The sequence below is a fragment of the Dipodomys ordii genome, unplaced genomic scaffold (genome assembly GCF_000151885.1).
Source record: "Dipodomys ordii isolate 6190 unplaced genomic scaffold, Dord_2.0 Scaffold122, whole genome shotgun sequence".
NCBI lineage: Eukaryota > Metazoa > Chordata > Mammalia > Rodentia > Heteromyidae > Dipodomys > Dipodomys ordii.
This window is the reverse complement of record NW_012267338.1, coordinates 8,244,560-8,265,668: the sequence shown is the minus strand read 5'-3', so window position 1 is coordinate 8,265,668 and position 21,109 is coordinate 8,244,560. Positions and strand designations below refer to the sequence as shown.

Genomic DNA, 21,109 nt, shown 5'->3' with positions numbered 1-21,109 from the left:
CCACTTTTGGGCATTTACCCAAATGATCACAAACAAGACCATACTAAAGCTACCAGCACAACTATGTTTATTGCAGCATTATTTACCATGGCTAAGATATGGAACCAACTCAGATGCCCCTGAGTAGATGAATGGATCAAGAAAATGTGGTATATATACAAAATGGAATTCTATGCCTCCATCAGAAAGAATGACATTGCCCCATTTGTTAGGAAATGGAAAGACTTGGAAAACATTCTATTAAGTGAAGTAAGCCAGGCCCAAAGAAACATAGGTCCCATGGTTTCCCTTGTTTGCAATAACTAGTATATGTCTGAGTCAAGTAGAAAAGGTTAGATAAGACGATGTTAAATGAAATGAACCCCAAGAAAGGGACACAAGTGTTTTTTTCTTTCTTGTTATTGTTTCTAACATATTTATCAGGTACCATTTGATTTTTTTTGTTGCTTTGTATGTTTTTCCCCCAAGGTATAACCCCTGTTTTCATTGTATTTGATGTTGGTATAATTTGGGGAGGGGAAGAGATAAAAACGAATTGTTTATATAGGGATACAGGTTGACCCATTGCAAAAATGAGATGTACAAGACACTATGTTGAAAAATGAACTTTACAATTTAGGCAGAGGATGGACAAGTGTAGTTGAGGATGTGGGAGGGAAGGGATGGTAGAGTAAAAACAAAGGAGGAGGCAGTAATGCTTGATAAGAAATTTACTGATTACCTTGCTCATGTAACTGTAACCCCTCTGTCCAGTATTTTCACAATAAAAATTTATTTAAAAATACTCATAAAATAGACTACGTTCTCACATTTATAAGATCATTTCTTTGTTGCTTTGTATGTCCCTCCCCCATGGTATAACCCCTGCTTTCACTGTATTTGATGCCTGTCAAATTTGTGGAAGGGAAGGGGTACAGGTGGACCCATTGCAACAATGAGATGTAGAAGTCATTATGTCAAAAACGAACTTTACATCTTTGGTGAGGGGGGGAGGGGGATTGGGTAAGGGAGTGGGGGGAGGATGGGAAGGGATAGGAATGGGAAACAAAGGAGGAGGCTACAATACTGGATAAGGAATGTACTCATTACCTTGCCCATGTAATTTTAACCCCTCTGTACAGTAATTTCACAATAAAAAAGTATACTAAGTTCTAAATTGTAGCAAGAAGTTTGCCTCACTTAATACCCCTCAAAGGAATTCTAATATAAAGAAGTCTACTACATGAAATAATTTGTTGTTAATAAGTTATAATGAGGAATATGCATATCAGTTGCTATAGCATGATAGTAAGCGGCAGATGATAGACTATTTCTTCATAGTTAAAAGTGGAATTTACCATCACAATCATAATAGATAATAACCTTACCTATTTTAGCAACCTTTGTAAATCTTTAAGGTTAAAGTCATATATGTGGTGTGTGTGTGTGTGTGTGTGTGTGTGTGTGTGTGCGTGTTTGAATAATATGGCTTGAACTCAGAGGAACATACTCTTCTTCGCTTGCTTGCTCAGCTAGTACTTTACTACTGGAGCCACACAACTTTTTGCTAGTTAATTGGAGATGGAGACTTGTAGACTTTTGTGTTCATGTTGGCTCTGTACCTCAATCCTTCAGATCTCAGGTCTCTTGAGTAGCTATGTTTATAGGTGTGAACTACTGGCACCTGGATGAAGTTGCAGTGTTCAATTAACTGACTGGAATAACTTATTGATAATGATAGTCTGTGTTCTCTTTTTTGGGATATTGCAGTAATGAATGCAGTTTGTGTGTGAAACTTTGTTAATATATTATATATATGTATATGCATCATCCCTCTATATTCTAATTATAAACTATATGATTCTAATACCATGTGTGCTACTATTTTATAGAAAGATTACATTAGCTAAAATACTTTTACTTATCACTTGGTAAATCAAAACACATTAACTTCCTCCAAGTGCTTTGTAATGGGATATCTGTAGCATCAATTTAATTGATATTGGAATAATTGGCCTAGAATGTGTCATCTATTTAAAGCTTTTAAGACATCCTATAATAATGGAGCAGAGGCACTAAAATCATTCATATGAACCCATCATCTATAGGAATGTAACTTGAGAAGTATCATTTTCTCAGTTTTAGAAATCATTGCTATAGTACATTTCATGATCAAGAAAATAGCTATCATCATGGTCCGCTTATATTTCAAATCCCTGAATGGAATGATTTAAAAAACATTCAGAGAAAATGGACCTGAGACTGTTGCTAATATTACATATATATATATATATATATATTTATAAATGTAAGAGAAAAATACATTGACCAAAATCAATAATTTTGAAAACATACTTAAATTATGTTTTCTGAATTTTTTCCCCTCTTAGGGCCTGGAGAATACGATCCTGTTTTGAAGAAATCTTGTCCCATTCCCTTATTTGTTAACGTACCAAAGCGTTTCCAAGATGTCAAAGAGGAGTCTCCTGGCCCAACAACATACGAGGTTTGTCAATAATGTAACTCTTAGACCAATGACAAAGAGAAGAATGATTTGTAGAAGGCAGTGACGGTGTGCCCATTAACTTCTTTCAACGTGTCTTACTCTTACTAATTAAAATCTTTTATGTAAGAAAGATATTTTGAAGATATAGTTTGATATTTAAAAAGAATTTTTAAGCTGGGTGCTGGTGGCTCACGCCTGTAATCCTAGCTACTCAGGAGGCTGAGATCTGAGAATTGCAGTTCAAAGCCAGCTAGGAAGAAAAGGCCCCATGTGATTCTTTATGTCCAATTAGCCACTCAAAAACAGGAAGTGGGGTTGTGGCTCCAAGTGGTAGAGCACTAGTCTTGAGTCAAAAGATCTGAGAGACAGCACCTAAGCCATGAGTTCAAACCCTACAACAGCCTGCCCCCCCTCAAAAAAAAAAAAGAATGATTGAAAACTTAGTTAATTTCAATAGTTCATTTTTATGAAAATTTTCTATAGCATTTATTTACACAAATTTTGCTTACATTCCTGAAAACATTTTAAATTTATATACATATACTGAAATTGAGTCTTTATGGCAATTTAGAACTTTTTTTAGAGTGACTCAAGACAGTTTGTGGACCTAATGGACTTGAATATTTATGTTTTATATTACCAAATGCAGGTATTACAGTGTTGATTTACAATAAATACATTTCTCCTAAGTTCTGAGACTTCAGAGCGCAAGAGTGAACTTCAGGGTTTTATACATTATTTTTTATAGCTTTTGATTGGCAATCTGAAAATTAGAATGAAAGAAGTCTCTTATTCATAAAAATATTGAAAATAAAGTATTTGAAATGTGTGTAGCAATTACTTTAGGAGTTAATTTTGAGTTCAAAAGAAATGTTTCTTTTGGAAAGTAGCAAAACTTTATTGAATGTATAGTTTAAAATATACCTACATAATTATTAAGTATTCAGCAAAAGGTAGACTTGTAGTCTAATATCAGAAAAATAAAGAAAAGAAAATGTAGTTCATGTTTTATTGATTATTGACATTTTAGTTATTGGTTATTGTTTTTGTTAAATAATGATGACTAATGTTTACTGATTAAACAGAGCTAATTTTATTATTAGACTAAACTTCAGAGAAGGAGGATATTAGGATATTACTAGTGTTCAAAAAGGTGGAAGTCAAAGAAAGATATTTACAAGACTTTAGGACCTTTCTCTCTTCCTTCCTCTCTTTCTTTTTTGCACTTTTTCTCTCTCTCCTCCTTTTTTCCTGTCTGTCTTTTCTCTCTTTGCTTTCCTTTTTGTGTTCAGTGTTGGGAATTGAACCTAGGACTTTATTCTACCATTGGACTACATTCTCCTCTTTGGTTATTGTTAATATTACTTTTATGTTTTAGTTATATTCATTTATTTCTAGCTTACAATATTGGTTCAATTTTGTCTAGGCTCTGAGAAACAAAAATGGAAAGTATTTTCAAGTATGTAGAAGTCTGTTAAGGAGAAAAAATAAACATTTAAATTATAATAATGATCAGCTTTTGAATACATGAAAAGTATTAACATGCATAAAAAATTAAAAAAAGTCAGTCAAAAGGAGTAAGAATTTTCATTTAATGTTTCATATAAAATATGAAAAAGTAAAGACTTTTTTCCTTAGTTTAATCAAAAGAACCTGGTCTTGACAAAGAAAGCAATATATGCAAACGCATAGCGGCACTGGAGACTAGAATATCATTGATCAGCTTTCACTATTAGTAATACTAAAATGTAAAATTGAAGAGATGGTATTAGTCATGTGTAAATACTAAATCATAACATACCCAATTTTTAATTGGATTTGAACTCAGGGCCTGAGTACTCTCCCTGAAATTTTGTGCTCAAGGCTAGTGCTCTATCATTTTGAGGCACAGTGCCATTTCTGGCTTTGTGGTAGTTCATTGATGATAAGATTATTATGGACTTTACTGCCCAGGCTGGTTTTGAACTGTGATCCTCAGCTCTCAGCCTCCCGATTATCTAGGATTACAGGCATTAGACACTGAGGCCCGGCTAAAATACAAGTTTTACTTTTATATTGAGTCACAGGTTAATATTAAAAGTTTCTGTGAAAGATTTTAGTTAGAATTGAAGATATCTTAGTAGACTTATAATGTTCTATATTAATATGAATCAAATAAAACTCAAACTTTCATTTTAAAATACTGATTTTTCATAGTTTTTGATAAATTTCTAATAAAGTATGTTAAATATATAATGATATGTGTTAGAGGTAACTCAAGTTTGTTTCTAGATGTTGGATTATTTGCACAAATTTTTGGTTTATTTTATATTGATTTAAAAATAGCCGGGTGCCAGTGGCTCAAGATTGTAATCCTAGCTACTCAGGAGGCTGAGATCTAAGGATCACAGTTCAAAGCCAGCCTGGGTAGGCAAGTCCATGAGGCTCTTATCTCCAATTAACAACTAAAAAAACTGGAAGTGGCATTGTGGCTCTGGTGGTAGAGTATTTGCCTTGAGATGAAGAGCTCAGGACTGTGCCCAGGCCCAGAGTTCAAGCCCCCAAACCAACAAAACAGCAACAAAAAACCCCAAAACCCACAAAAATACTTAAAATTCTGTTTTAAAAGCAAAACTTTATATCTTTATTCTTGCTATAATTCATTACTGTATTACTATAAAATTACATTTGTAAAATATTTCATTGCACAAAAGGATGTTAATGATATTTGTAACTAAAAACATGTTTAAAATAAGTACTAATTTGAAATGATACAGATAATGAAGAAAATAAAGTTTGTCAGACTGCGTTTATAAACTCTAGAAACATGGTTTAAACTTTTGCTTTAAGAAATTGGTTTTGCACTTCAATTGTGAAGGTTATAAAAATACCCCAAAGTGAGTGCTTAAAGGATACCTGTCATTTGCCATTCTTAAAAGAAGGTATTTGACTCTCCAAGGACATAGTCTTCCTTACTGAGATCATTATATTCTCTTAAACTTCCTAAGTTACTAAGTTTTGAGAGATGTGTTAAATTTTGTTCCTGGAAAATTCATTTTTAATACGTTTTTATTGTAAAAATACTGTACAGAGGGGTTACAGTTACATGAACAAGGTAATGAGTACATTTTCTCCTTTGTTTTTTCCCTACCATCCCTTCCCTCCCACCTCCTCAAGTACACTCCCTCCCCCACCCTCCCCTGTAAATTGTAAAGTTCGTTTTTCAACATAGTGTCTTGTACATCTCATTGTTACAATGGGTCAACCTGTATCCCTATTTAAGCGTTTTGTTTTTTCCTTCCCCTCCCCGAATTAAGGAAGTGTATATACAAGATGCAGGGCACTGACATCAAATACAGTGAAAACAGGGGTTATACCATGGGGGAGGGACAAACAAAGAAACAAAAAAAAATCACATAGTATGCTATAAATACGTTAGCAACAATAGCAAGAAAGAAAAAACCACCTGTGTCCCTATCTTGGGGTTCATTTCGCTTAAGATCATCTTATCTGGTCATATGTACATAGCTTTTGACCTTTTCTGCTTGTCCCAGACATATACTAGTTATTGCAAATAAGGGAAACCATGGGACCTATGTTTCTTTGGGCCTGGCTTACTTCACTTAATTTAATTTGGAAAATTCTATTTTTAACCTACCGTATCAAGCCTTGGGATTTCTTTCTTTCTTTCTTTCTTTTTTTATTGTGAAAATACCGTACAAAGGGGTTACAATTACATGGGCAAGATAATGAGTACATTTCTTATCAAGCATTGTTGCCTCCTCCTTAGTTTCCCCTTCCCATCCCTTCCCATCTTCTCATCCATTTGCGCCCCCCCCCCCCCAAGTTTGCCAAAGTTTCGAATCAGCTCGAGAAATTTGGGAGTGGAGTCCGTGGGATTTTTTAAATACAAGATCATGTCATCTGTGAAGAGGGAGAGTTTTACTTCATCTTTCCCTATTTGGATCCCTTTTATGTTTGCAGCTTGTCTTATTGCTGTAGCTAGGCATTTTAATATTAAATTGAAGAAAAGTGAAGAGAGTGGACATCCTTGTCTCGTTCCTGAGTTAAGAGGAAATAGCCTTGGGATTTCTGTCTGAGTTAAGATAGGCTCCAAGTTGTGTTGACAAGATTCCTGGTTAATAATGCAAATAGTTATTGTTAGAACTGAGATGGAGATTTGTACCTTGAGGACAGACTCAACTTAGAAAGTGGCTATAGGGTGATTATATATTATACATCATATTCACAGAATCAGTGAAATGCTTTCAAGGATGCAAAATTTGTATGTTTACATAAATGTATATCTATTCAGGCATGGTTTTCATACCATTCTCCAGGAAAAGTGTAAGCAGTCCCTTCAGAGAAAAGCTATTTACAAGTCACTGCTCTTAACAAAAGATTACTTCTCAGGCCAAGAGCAGAGAATCACAGTCCCTATCCCACATGATGCAGAAAAGCAGCCTGGGCTGTCCACCGTCCTGACTATAAACCTTTGTAAGTACGAACAATGCTATCCTGTGTATGTCCATTTGATTGAACAATAATCTATCTGAAATAATTTTAAAACTAGGAAAGATACAATGTAAAAAAATTGTGGTGTTTTCCAATGTCATTGGTGATGATTTGAATATAACTATGCCCAACATAGAGACAGTGGAAAGATAGCAGTTATCTGCCTCTAACTTACTTTTGCGTTGTTATAGTGTAATTTTAATGCAATGCATTACATGCACACATATTTTCTTTTGTGTTTCAGTATACTAAAAAATGTTATCTAAGGCCTCACTGTTTTTATTACCAAAACAAACTTTTTCATCAGAAGCAGTCAGCTTAATCAATAAAGGTCACAAACAAAAAATTGTGTCCAATGAAAATGCTATTTTCTTTCTCTTGTTCTCGCTGCAGTGTATCAGTTTCATTATTTCTAGCGTTCCCACTTTAATGTCTTGTGTATATAATGCAATTTTTGTCACCACTTTTTAACTAATAATCCATACTTTTATGTTTATATTCTCCTAAAATATAAAATAAAAAATAAAATTTATTAGCTCACATGTCTTCCTTATAGTTGGATTAGAATCATCGTTAGAAGGTTAGAGCTAATAACTGTTGGAAGGAAAATAAGCTTTGCTGTGAATTCTAAACAGTTTCACTGTTTAGATTTTCTTCTTCAAAAAGTTAGAAATGATTCTCCTAGTCAAAAACTAATTTTCTGAAAAATACCAAAGCACATCTTTGGCCCTCTCTCCTGACACTACTCAGTTGGACACATGATTCCCTCCACTTCCTCCCCAGATTAATGTGGTCCTACCTTTGCCTTCGTTGAACTGCTGACATTCTGACTGGATAGTGGCACTGAGTGTAGCAATGCTTCATCTCACTGATGCTGTCAGTGATGCTGACCTAGTCGTTTCTGGGGCAATTGATATTGACCTGTTAATGTCCACATTCAATGATTCTACTCTTGAAGAAGAATGTGTCTGAATTCACATTTTTTTCTGACTCTCAGTTGATGAAGTTTGAGCTTTCTTTGTCCTATTTTGTACATTTCTTTCTTAACTCTAGAGCGTGTTGGAATTAAGAGATAGTAGTGGGATCCTGAAATTCAATAGCCACAAATAGAAGTGGATAAAACCTATGGCAACTTTGGTTGTTTAAACTCCTGGGAGGATCTGAACTCTCTTCTTTACCACTAGTGATCTGTCTACTTACCACATATGAGATAGAGAATAGTCTCAGGTGACTGTTTTCCTCAACACTGGTTTAGGATATTGGGTGTCAGAGCAGAAATTCTCTTTCAGCTTGTGTAATCATTATGTTTCAGAAATGATCCTGTTTTGTTTGTTTTGTTTTGTTCAGTCCTGGGGCCTGAACTCTGGATGTGTGCACTGTCCCTCAACTTTTCAGCTCAAGGCTACTGCTCTACCACTTGAGCCACAGTGCCACTTCTGGCTTTTTCTGCTTATGTAATGGTAAGGAATTGAACCCAGGACCTCATGCAAGCAAGGCAAACACTCTACCACTGATCCACCTTCCCAGCCCTACGATCCTTGGTTTTTAGGGATACAAGTATACTATCGCTTACTCTAGATTAGTCCTGAATTTCTCAAGGCAATTGAAGTTTTTGCTTGAGGACTAGCATACATCAACCAGCTATCTCCTGAATTAGTATCTTGTAACTCCATTTTCTGTACTGGAAAACATTAATTTCATGATAATTGACTAATATAATAACTCAAACTTAATTATCATGAGTCTGAAATACATCTCATTTTGAGTAGCCATTGTCAGTAAAATGTAAAAAAAATCAATTTCTCTAATTTACTGGGGAAAATGGAGAAGATAATATTCACCTTGTAAAAGCAAAGTGCTACTTTGTGTTCCTAATTATTGGAACTTACATTTAAAAAGTGCTGGCCATGATATTGCTTCAGTAACTACTTTATTGATTTAAACATCTTTACATACAAAATTAGCTGTAAGTGTCCCAAACTGGAGAATATTAGTGGTGATTTGGATTATAGAGAAATTATCTCCAGTTATATGATAAAGGACAAATTCATATTTAAGTACAATATTAGACAACATAAACTTACAGAAAGAGAAATTGTATGTTATTTTGGAGTTTTCTATTTTCCTTCATTGATCTATGTCTAATTTTGTTCAAGTAACATAGTGGCTTGTTACTTGTAGATATCTAGTATTTGAAATTTGTAATTATGATACTTCAGCAATGATACTTTTCACTTGGGATTGCCTTGGTTATTTGGATCTTTTGTGTTTCTAAACGAATTTCAGGATTTCTTTCCTATTCCTTTGAAGAATGTCAATGAAATCTTAGTAAAATTTAATCTATATGCTTTTGGTACTCAGGCATTACTTAACTAAAAATATTAAAGACCTCTATAATGAAACTATAAAGCAATGAAGAAATTGTAGAAGCTATCAGAATATGGAAAAAACACATTCATGGATTGGCAGAATTGTAATTGTTAAAACCTCTGATCTTTATTTTTCTATTTTCCTACTTTTATTCTCTTGTAAATATTATATACTTTGACTCACACAGTATATAGCTTTTCAGAATAGATTATGTTACTTAATAGTCATATAATTTTCCTTCATATTTTCTGATAGCTCGATTAACACATTTCTTTATTTGAATAAAATTCCATTGTCTGGTGTTCTATGCTATGACTACCTTCCCTAGACAGTGTGGGACCTCCAATTCTTAGTTATGATGAATGCAGTTTCCATAAGTCTTCATACGTAGACTTTTCAGATTAAAATTATTGTATTCTTTGCAGAAATAGATTACTGGATCATATAGTGAAATGTATATGTTTTTGTAAGAAACTGGTGATTGCTTTCAAAGTGGCTGTTTTTCGGCATTTCCTCCAGCAATAAAAGAATTCCTGTTGCCTCATGTTCTCAATGGCATTTTTTATTGTGTTTGAGATTTCATTCATATTGATTTTTGACTTAGTACTTTTCTGATGACAAATATGATTCTGAGCATTTTTGTATATTTATTTGCCATCTATATATCTTACTTGGTGCGACGTATGTTTAGTTTTTGCCCATTTACAATTTTTTAATAAAATTATTGAGTATATATTTTTGTTTTAGTCTCTGATTAGCTTCATGGTTTTTATTTCAATGAAATACAACCTGCCATTTTTTTCTGGTCTTGCTTTTATGGTTGTCTTGAAATTTATTATAAATACAAAGTCACCTGGATTTTATTTCATATTATTTATAGAAGTCATTTAATTTTGCATTTTATATTTATGTTCATAATGCATTTTGGATTTATATTTGTAAAATAGGTAAGTTCTCTAACTTCTTTTTCTATGTTTAGCACATAGATTTCTATTTGTTACAGTACCATTTATTGACAAGTTAGTTCTCACTTTATTGGCTTCCTTGCTAAAAATCAGTTGTGTTAGTTTAACTTGGAACTCTATTCTATTGAATTGATGTATTTATGTCTCTTTTAGTCAATCTCACACTATCTTGGTTACTTTAGCCTTATAATTATCTTCAAAGTTAGATAGTGTTAATCATCTGTCTTTGTTCTTTGTTAGTACATTTTGTGTTGACTCCTCTGAATTTTTAACTTTCCATCTAAATTTAGAATCAGTTTATATATATATATATATATATATATATATATATATATGATGTAAATCTGAGATTTTGATTGGGAATGTTTTAAATGATAGAACAAGTTTAGAAATAATAATTATTTAAAATAAATGCCATCTATCTATGAACTTGGAACAGTTGCTTATTTTTACGTATCCTTTAAAATTTTCTTTCATACATCATCTTATAAATATGTTAGAAACAATAGCAAGAAAGAAAAACTATTTGAGTCCTTATCTTGGGGTTCATTTTGCCTAACATCAACTTATCTGACCATTTCTGCTTGTCTCCAACATACACTAGTTATTGCAAATAAGAGAAACCATGGATGTACAAGATGTTATGTTGAAAAACAAACTTTACAACTTTGGTATGGGGTGGGAGGGTGTTTGGGGGGGATGGGAAGGGATGGGAAGGGGAAACAAAGGAGGAGGCAACAATGCTTGATAAGAAATGAACTCATTACCTTGCCCATGTATTGTAACCCCTCTGTACGGTATTTTCACAATACAAAAAGTGAAAAAAATTTTCTTTCATAAAAGTTTTAGAGTTTCCCCCTTATCTTGTACATATTTTATGAAGTTTACTAAGATTTCCAATTTGAGAGTGACATTGTGTTTTAATTTGTAAATCTAATTGTGTTAATTTGTAAATTTAATTGTTTACTCCCAGTATATAGGAAAACAACTGACCTGAGCATATAAATTTTATATCTTTCAGCTATGCTTTAGTTGTACATTATTTCCAGAAGACTTTTATTGATCTATTGGATGTGGTTTTTTTTTTTTGGGTCCAGGCATGGGGCCTGAACTTTGGGCCTGGAGCTGTCCCTCAGCTCTTCAGCTCAAGGCTAGCACTCTACCACTTGAGACACAGTGCCATTTCTAGCTATTTTCTTTTTGCTTATGTGATGCTGAGGAATAGAACCCAGGGCCTCATACATGCAAGGCAAGTGCTCTACCACTGAGCCACCTTCCCAACCCTATTGGATGTTTTTAAATAGGCAATCATAGCATCTTTCAGCAGACAGAGCCATATTTCTTCCTTCTCAGTTGTATACTTTTACTTGCTTATCTTTTTACTGCATTAAATAGAATTTCCACTATAATTTTGAAGAAGACTCTTGAATGAGAACATGAGTCTTGTGTTCCTTAAAGGAAAAAGTATTTAGTTTTATTACCATTCTTTCTGGGCTGTGAGCTATAGAAATTTTGTAGATATTCTTTATTAAATTTAGGAGCTTCCCATTCATTCCTATTTTGCAGAAACTGAGTGGTAGTTGAATTTTTCAGTGCTGTTTTTTCATTATGGAAATGATTGCATTAATGTTTTTCTGGATAGATCTCATAAACATGCATGTAGTAGAGTACATGGCAACCAAACTGTGGCATTTACTAATGGTAGAGTCCTCATCTGTCCAAGACTTTCACACATGATCTACCTGTTTTTTTAGTGTTGCTAGTTGTAAATCAATCCATTATTTATTGATTTATGAAGAATGACTCTGGAAATTACACTTAATGCAATTATAGGAGTATAAAATGCCAATCTTTAATGCTTTGTGTATGTTTGTGCATGTGTGTGTGTGTGTAAGTGTGTGTAAGGCTGTGTGTGCCTAGTCATTTAGAAACCACATATATTAAATATGGGTCAGGGCTCCTCAAAAGGTGACAAGGGAAGAGAATGGATATCAATATACTCAAGACTGAACTCATGTTGTTCTTTGAGTAAATAAGTTCTTTGTGGCCCATCTTGGAACCTCATGTCTTTGGCCGATGTCATGAACTAATAATTGGTAAACTTAGTAGCTTGTAAGTACAGTGAAGTGAAACCCTGACTCAGCACATCTCTGCATGTTGCAGAAGGATGGGGCTGTGGAGCACTTGTCCTTTTCACTGAGGTTTTGAATCTCCAGTTTGCCATGGTTCCCAATTGCTATATCCAGCTCCAGATAACATTTTATAATTCCATATACTATTTTTATTGTAAAATTAAGAATATATAGTAGTAGTTCTAAATATTAGTAAGAAATGAGAAGAAAGAATATCCTTTTTCTTTTTGAAGGAAATGAGCTTAAATTTGATAACAAAATCTTACTTTTGAAACTGATAATAGTTTTCCATATTTTTAATTAAGTGATACCACTAGCAGTTAAAGAGCTAGTGAAACACTGAGATATTAAAACCACTTTGCAGTCTAGGCCACCTTTTGAAAAAATATGGATATACACTTAAAAATGTAAGGACAACCATTAAATCTGGCTTTATAAACTATAGAAAATTGGCCAGGCTATTACAACTGACTTGTCATTTGTTTCTTTACCATTAAATTATTATAATGGCTATAATTGGTTCTGCATCATCTACTAAGAAAATGTTAGAGCTATTAAAAAACAAAATATGCTCTGTCATACAACTCAAGTGTTCAATCCAGCAAACCTTTTAGAGTTCCTTGAAAGCATTTTCACTGAGTAGCTAACAATCTTGGGTTGCGAAAACATTTAATGACTTATGCACAGTTAGTACCTGACTCTCCATTAAGAATATTGCTTTAGAACAATATGGAACTAACCCAGATGCCCCTCAGTAGTTGAATGGATCAAGAATATATATATATATATATATATATATATATATATATATATATATATATATATGAGTTCTATGCTTCCATCAGAAAGAATGACATCGCCTTATTTGTTAGAAAATGGAAAGACTTGGAAAAATCATATTAAGTGAAGTAAGTCAGGCCCAAAGAAACATAGGTTTCCCTTATTTGCAATAGCTAGTATATGTTTGGGACAAGCAGAAAAGGTCAAATGTTATGTACATATGACCATATAAGATGATATTAAGTGAAATGAACCCCAAAATAGGGACACAAGTGTTTTTTTTCTTTCTTGCTATTGTTTCTAACGTATTTATAATGTACTATGTGATTTTTTTTGTTTCTTTGTTTGTCCCTCCCCCATGGTATAACTCATGTCTTGTATATACACTTCTCTAATTTGGGGAGGGGAAGGGAAAAAACAAAATGTTTAAATAGGGATACAGGTTGACCCATTGTAACAATGAGATGCACAAGACACTATGTTGAAAAATGAACTTTACAATTTAAACAGGGGTGGGGGTGTAGTTGTGGAGGTGGGAGGGCAGGTATGGTAGGGAGAGGTAACAATGCTTGGTAGGAAATGTACTCATTACCTTGCTCATGTAACTGTAACCCCTCTGTACAGTATTTTTACAATAAAAATGTATTAAAAATAGAAAAAAGAACAATATTCAGAGTGAGTAAAATACTTCAGTAATTGACTGTAAAGGAAAAAGTTGACTTTATACTTTTAATCTTGAAAAGAATGCAAAAATGAAAACACTATTAATCTATAGTTGTTTAGGATTTAATTTGAAATAGATATCTAATTCAGAAAGTTGTTTGTGTGAGTAATAGCCTGCCTGTCCCTAGTTTGTGATGAATGTGTTAAGATTAGAGAGAGATCATTAGAAGATTTTCAAACGCAAGTTTTGTCGTCGCTGGTTAAAGGAAACAAGCCTCCAATCAAGAACTTTGGCAGTATAGCTAAAGATTTAGATCTAATTAATTTTCCAAGGTATATTTAAAAATTTGTGGCAGTCTTTGAGAAAACATCTGCCATGTTGTTATTTACTTATTTAATTTTGGTTCTGGTCTTGGAGCTTGAACTTAGGGTCTGGATACTGTCTCTGAGCTTTTTTGCTCAAAGCTGGTACTCTTCTACTTGAGCCACAGCTCCATTTCTGCCTTTTATCAGTAGTTAATTGAAGATAAAAGTCTCATATACTTCCCTGCCTGTTTTGGCATCAAACTGTGATCCTCAGGTTTCAGTCTTCTGCAGAGCTAGAATTAGAGGTGTGAGCCACCAATGCCTGTCCTCCTCCTCCTGTTGTTGTTGTTATTTTATTATTATTTTATTATCATGAGGTCTAGAAAGTATAAGTGAGTTGGATGAGTTCCATTAATAACTTAGCAGAAGTGCCGAAGTCAGGATGGTGTTTCTGTGCATTCTTTCTTTCTTCTCTCCATTGTGTTCTACTGTGCTCCTTCTCTTTTTTTCTAACTGTTGTATGTATTTTAATGCATTAGCATTAAAAATATTTTTTTATCATACAAAACTCATATTCAGAAAACAGCAAGTCAGTCATTTTGGCAAAAATAATGTAATACAAAGACGAAGATGCCTATAATATGGTTGAGAGGGCTGTAGCTACTTTCAGGCTTGCAAATACAATGAAGTCATAAAATGCAGGAAATCAACCTTGTAGAAACTTTAGAGAGATTATGCCTCAGTATTTTCAGTTCATTCGTGGGATGGCTGAGGCCAGAATAGGTTGAATGCCTTTACCATAGGAGGTAATGGTTTGTGGCAGTGCTGATGGTAAAGCTAACTATTTCTTCTCTTTAATACCATTCTATTATAGTCTCCTCCCACCACATGCCTTACCATCATTGATATGCTGGCTAATTTATGTTATATTTCAGCTCAGAATTCAGATCAAAAGCATTGGGAAATGTGTGTTCAGACTGAGGATGAATTATTGCTTGGTTCATCTCTTTTTAAACTGTAAATAAAGTCATCAATAGCACTGTAATGCTTCGTGGTTTAAGGCAAATCATGTTACCAGGACAGAATTGGTCATTTGAAATGAGAAATTTGTGTTTTCACCACATGTGTTTCCCATGTGTCCATGAGAAACCATAGATCTACTGAAAGGATTGATAGCAAAGGATTCAGGACTTTAAAAAAAATTATAGTATTCTGTTTAACAATGAGAAGAACTCATTGTGGGTTCCAGAAAACTGTATATGGGATATATAATATTTATTTATGTATGGGCTATTTTCAACAAATTCGTTTTTCTGTCATACCAGATTTTTAAATAATCTATAGAAGTCCTGCTTTCTCTATCATCATTGAATCCTGGAATCATGTATTTCCTAAATTACTAGTTTTGCCACTTACCTGCCTTTTCCTCTTCTTTTCATTAAAACAGCTAACAAAAATTGTATTGAGCTAAGTGCCAGTGGCTCACGCCTGTAATCCTAGATGTTCAGGAGGCTGAGATCTGATGATAATGGTTCAAAGACATCTCAGTCAGGAAAGTCTGTGAGACTCCTATCTCCAGTTAACCACCAGAAAACCCGAAGTGGAGCTGTGGCTCAAATGATAGAATACTAACCTTTAGTGGAAAAAGCTCAGGGACAAGTCCAGGTCCTGAGTTCAAGACTTAGGACTGGGGCTGGGAAGGTGGCTCAGTCGTAGAGCGCTTGCCTTGCATGCCTGAGGCCCTGGGTTCGATTCCTCAGCACCACATAAGCAAAAAACAAAACAAAACCGGAAGTGGCTCTGTGGCTCTAGTGGTAGAGTGCTAGCCTTGAGCTGAAGAGCTGAAGGACAGTGCCCAGGCCCAGAGTTCAGGCCCCATGACCCCCCATCACCCCCCCCTAAAAAAAAGACTTAGGACTGGCATACACAGGAAAAAAAGTATGGACTTTTGTTGTGTTAATGACCTATTTTTTATTTACAACCTGTGGATTTTTAAAAAATGAAGCACTCTTGTCCTCAAAATACTACTGGTCTGAGGAACTGGAGGTACTGCTTAGTAATGGAGTGTCCTCCTCACAAACTCACATCCCTGTAAATTAATAAACGGACTTTGTGTCTGATTGAAGGACAGGAGCTGTCTTTGTTTAGGAAAGTTAATAAAAAATTATTCCAAATAATAACAAGTAGCGAGCTCACAACTTTTCAGAGACAAATACCTATTTTATCCTAGATTTGAAAGATTTAATCAGGGTATATTATAATGTGCATAAAATTTTGTTAAATCCCCTGGGCTAGTGTTAGATCCTGATAGGTGCTTTGAATAAATTTGTGGTAACCTACTTGACAGTTTTATGAAATAAATCATCTTTAATGAAAATTTAAAACATAAAATGAGTAATTTCATTTAAATGATATATATGATATAAACCAATTACAAAAAGATATATCTGAAGTATGTGTGTATTTATTCTAAAATGCCAGAAATATTTTATGCAGTAAAGAGACAGGATGTGACAAGAATCTTGCATTCCTGCATCTTTGTTCTTTTTGTTCTTAATTATGGGATCATATCCTTAAATTATCATATCCTTAAATGTAATTCTAATGGAAAATATAACTGAAGCCAGAGGCTACAAGCCTTCCAGACAATTTAATGAAGACTTGAACCAATGGAGACTGTAGATGTTTGGAGAAGACAGACCCTGTTAGCCATTACATCTTTTTAGTCAAAGAAAAGGTTAGTGAATATTTATGTGTCAGTTGTCAAAATATTTAAGTTAAATTATAGTTTCATTTAAAAAATTTGTTTATCATGGATTTGAATTTTCTTTAATCTGGTATACAAGTGAATGATCTTATCAATAATATTGAAACATTTACTTTAAAAATCCCAATCACAGTTGCTTGTGAAACTATAAAGAGGCATAATAGAAGACTCTGGAATGGTTGTTGTAGAATACCTGTCCTTTCATTGGATATTCCTTTATTAGATGCTGATTTTGTCCATCACACCTATAATATCAATCATATAATCAATAATATTTTTCCTGTAATTTTCAGTGAGTGGTTCAAGTTGGTTGATTAATTTGCCAGGGTGGACTTCCAAAGGCTCACTCAAAATAAAAGTAATGATTCAAATACATTAATTTCTGGAACACATCACAATTTTGTCACAATGTAGATCTTTACTCAAGTTCAGATTCTGAAACTGCTGCTAATGTAAGGGTAACTGGAAAAAATTAAAAAGGCATCCATTTCCAAGATTTAAAAACCAGCACACAAAACATATTAACAAGAGCAACCCCCAACTCTCATTCCTTTTTACCCTCAGTAGATTTTCACATGAATTTTATAGAACATTATTATCTAGTGTAAACTGTTAGCTCATACCTTCCTGTGAGTAGAACAGATGACTGTTTTCTCTCTTCCAGGCAGTCAAACAGACTCTGACTTCCTTAGGAGGACTTGAGATCTGCTCCTAGCATTCCTTTTCTTTCATTCTACATGCCATTATACTCACCGCAGAATTTTTTCAATTGTTATTGTTGAGTTTATATAGAGGGGTTACAGTTCCATGAATCAGGTCATGAGTAGTGAGCTCGCAGAATTTTTTTGTATATGTTTTTTTTATTATAAAAATACTGTTTAGTGGAGTTACAGTTACATGAGTAAGGTAATGAGTACATTTCCTATTGAGAGTTGTTACCTTCTCCTTTGTTTTTCCCCTACCATACCATCCCTCCCTCCTCTCCAGCTCTTTCCCCCTACAAGTTGTAAAATTTGTTTTCAACATAGTGTCTTGTACATCTCATTGTTACAGTGGGTCAACCTATATCCTTACCTCCCCAAATTAGAAAAATGTATATACAAGATTCAGGGCAGAGCTCACAGAATTTTTATGCTGTGAACATCCCTAATACAAAATGCTCCCAAATCTGAAATTTTTTGAGTGTCTTCATGATTCTACAAGTAGAGCATTTTATACCTGACCTCACAATACTAGTCCCAGTAAAAATTAAGGTGCACTAAAAATACTATGTAAACTTGCCTTCAGATTATTGGTATAAACTGTATATTAATCATAGAGGAATCTGAATTTCATCCTTAAGATACCTCAATATGCACATGTAAACATTCCCAAATAAAAAAAAAACACTTCTAGTCCCAAGCACTTTGGAAAAGTGATCTCCAAATGTTATATTACCACTTTATATCAGACATATTGGTGGATATATTTTATAAGGCTTGCTCTTATTATTATATTTTAAAGGTATTAGTTGTTAGACACCAGATTGTATTAATTTTTTTATCCTTTGGAGTTCTGAGCACTGAGTAAGAAAAAGGCTTTAGAAGTCCCAGCTGTAAGTAATTTACTTGTTCAGATTTACTATGGAAAATAGAAATTAACACAATCTCCTTCTGAATTTTTTATGGCAATCAAAATTATTGAAAGTTCTTTCCAGTGCTTGGCATATAATCATAGCAGGCAGAGGCAGCTTTGATTAAAAAAAAATCAGTAGTAATGGTAGTAATCATACAAACAGTACTAGCAGAGGCAAATAGCAATAGATCCTTCATAGGGGTTTTATTTTTAGTGTTATAAAAATATATTTTTCTCACTTTAGACTTTAGAAATCTTAAAAATCTAATTTCTGAGATCCATCATTCTACTCTCTTAAAATATGGCGAATATAAAGTACAGAGAGTTTAAGAAAATTTTCTAAGTCCACATAGGTGGTACGTGAGAAAACAAGAATCTAGCTTCATGCAGCTCAATTTGCATGGAGGCCATCTGTCACATTCTAGGTATCCAATAAATATTTGTTAAGTGGTTTATCTTTATATGTTTTTGTCAAATTATCTGCTTTATTTAATTTTTTCTGCCTATGAATATGTTTGCCATCTTATGTAAGTTTAGTTGTGGAGAAGACAAGGTCAATGCTAGATGCACAGTTGACAGCTAAAAAGCATTCTTACTTTATTGTTGGGAAATCAGTAATATGCAATTCAAAATGAAGAATGTGTTGGTAAACACAAGAGTTGCATGTGTAAGTCTGTAAGAATCTCTGTACTTACCATGTGTTTCTGCTATTTGTCTTATTTGCACAAGAAAATCAGTCCCTTTACTTTTCCATCACATCTCCTCTCAAAATACTGGTAGATATTAATGACATGAACTAGAAGAGTAAAATATGTGAGTTAGTGCAAAAATATTATTTGCCTTTCTGATGGAATCCTTTGATCCCCTCCCTTTTTTTGTATCAACTGAGCCCCTTCCCCCTTTCTTAAAGAAAGGCTGAATAGGAGAGGTTGAAGTTTGGTATCTATTGTTTGGTCTTATTACAGTCATTAACCTCAGCCAAGGTGCCTTTCAGGAAGAAAGGATGATGGATAGGCTGTGGTCTCATGATCACATTCACTGTCATGGAGAACAAAAGTCAGGAAAGCGGGAGGTAGCCAAAGACAGAGTGCAGTGGGATACAGGTGCATCTTTTCCAGAGAAGAACAAGATGAATGTTCCCATTGTCACCGCTCCCTGCATTTCCTTAGTCATTAGTGTGACAGGTCTGTAATTGATGACATGACATGGGACCTGTTGTGAAGCTTCTTTCCCTTCCTTTGAAGCTAGTTCTGTGTCCTTTAAACAGTGTCTGGTTATCTAATGTGTCAGTACATCTGCTTTCATATCTCAATCTAAGCTATCTCAGTAATGACAGAAAATCACAGCACTTGTAAAAAGGGAAGATGATATTAAAGTTTCATAGCTGTGTTAACCTCAATTCTCAGCAGTGGTTTCTTATGTAATAATAGGCAAGGTCAAGAATAAATTTATGAGTATGAGAAAATAGCATAATTTGAGCTCTCAATCTGTGGCAGAAGAATGCTTTGTAGTCTAATGCTCATCCTCTTTACTTACGTGCTCTCTTTAGTTGCGCTGTTTAGATCATATTTCAAAGTTCTTTTTCAAGAAGTAAATTACGTAGATCATTTGAGTGGATTATTTAAATTATAGAATAAATTAAGTGAATGTTGTGATCATGACTAACCACTTTTTGCAATAACTAGTGTATGTCTGGGACAAGCAGAAGGTCAAAAGCTATGTACATATGACCAGATAAGATGATCTTAAGCAAAATGAACCCCAAGATAGGGGCACAAGTGATTTTTTTCTTTCTTGCTATTGCTGCTAATATATTTAAAATGTACCATGTGATTTTTTTGTTTCTTTGTATATTCCTCCCCCTTGGTATAACCCCTGTTTTCACTGTATTTGATGTCGGTACACTGCATCTTGTATATACACTTCTCTAATTTGGGGAGGGGAAGGGAAAAAACAAAATGCTTAAATAGGGATACAAGTTGACCTATTGGTATCAATGAGATGTACATGACACTATGTTGAAAAATGAACTTTACAATTTAAGCTGGGGGTAGGGGGTGGGGAGTGGAAGTGGGAGGGAAGGGATGGTAGAGGAAAAACAAAGAAGGAGGTAACAATGCTTGATAGCAAATGTACTCATTACCTTGCTCATGTAACTGTAACCCCTCTGTACAGTATTTTTACAATAAAAATGTCTTAAAAACAATAGTTTCAAAATTATTGAATCTTTCATGAATCACTGGAATGCATTTGATTTTAATTATACATTTAGGTTTATTTTATAATTACTTATTAATTAATCAGTATTATACATCTGGGAATTTTTAAAGGAGAATCACTATATGTAACAGAGGTACAACTTATGTATAATTAAATGCATATTCAAAATTTGAATATTAATCCTGAGGACTGGGCTAATCATTCAAAAATGTTACTATCAATTTAATGAACTTTGTTTTTCTTGAATAAACTTTTAAAAATGTTTTATCGATATACTTTTTTCCATTATGGTTGTTAACAATATAGCCATGAC

At 33.8% G+C, this 21,109-nt stretch overlaps 1 protein-coding gene across 1 annotated transcript in view; it reads left to right on the top strand.

Annotated features, from left to right (window-relative positions):
- The window catches only part of Stpg2 (sperm-tail PG-rich repeat containing 2), a 149,848-nt gene extending 130,080 nt beyond the window's left edge, over positions 1–19,768 (top strand). The window contains exons 11-13 of the mRNA XM_013029722.1: positions 2,370–2,485; positions 6,805–6,961; positions 19,542–19,768. Of these exons, the coding sequence (XP_012885176.1) occupies positions 2,370–2,485; positions 6,805–6,961; positions 19,542–19,768 (500 nt within the window). The remainder of the gene's footprint in view (positions 1–2,369; positions 2,486–6,804; positions 6,962–19,541) is intronic.
- Positions 19,769–21,109: the final 1,341 nt, after the last annotated feature.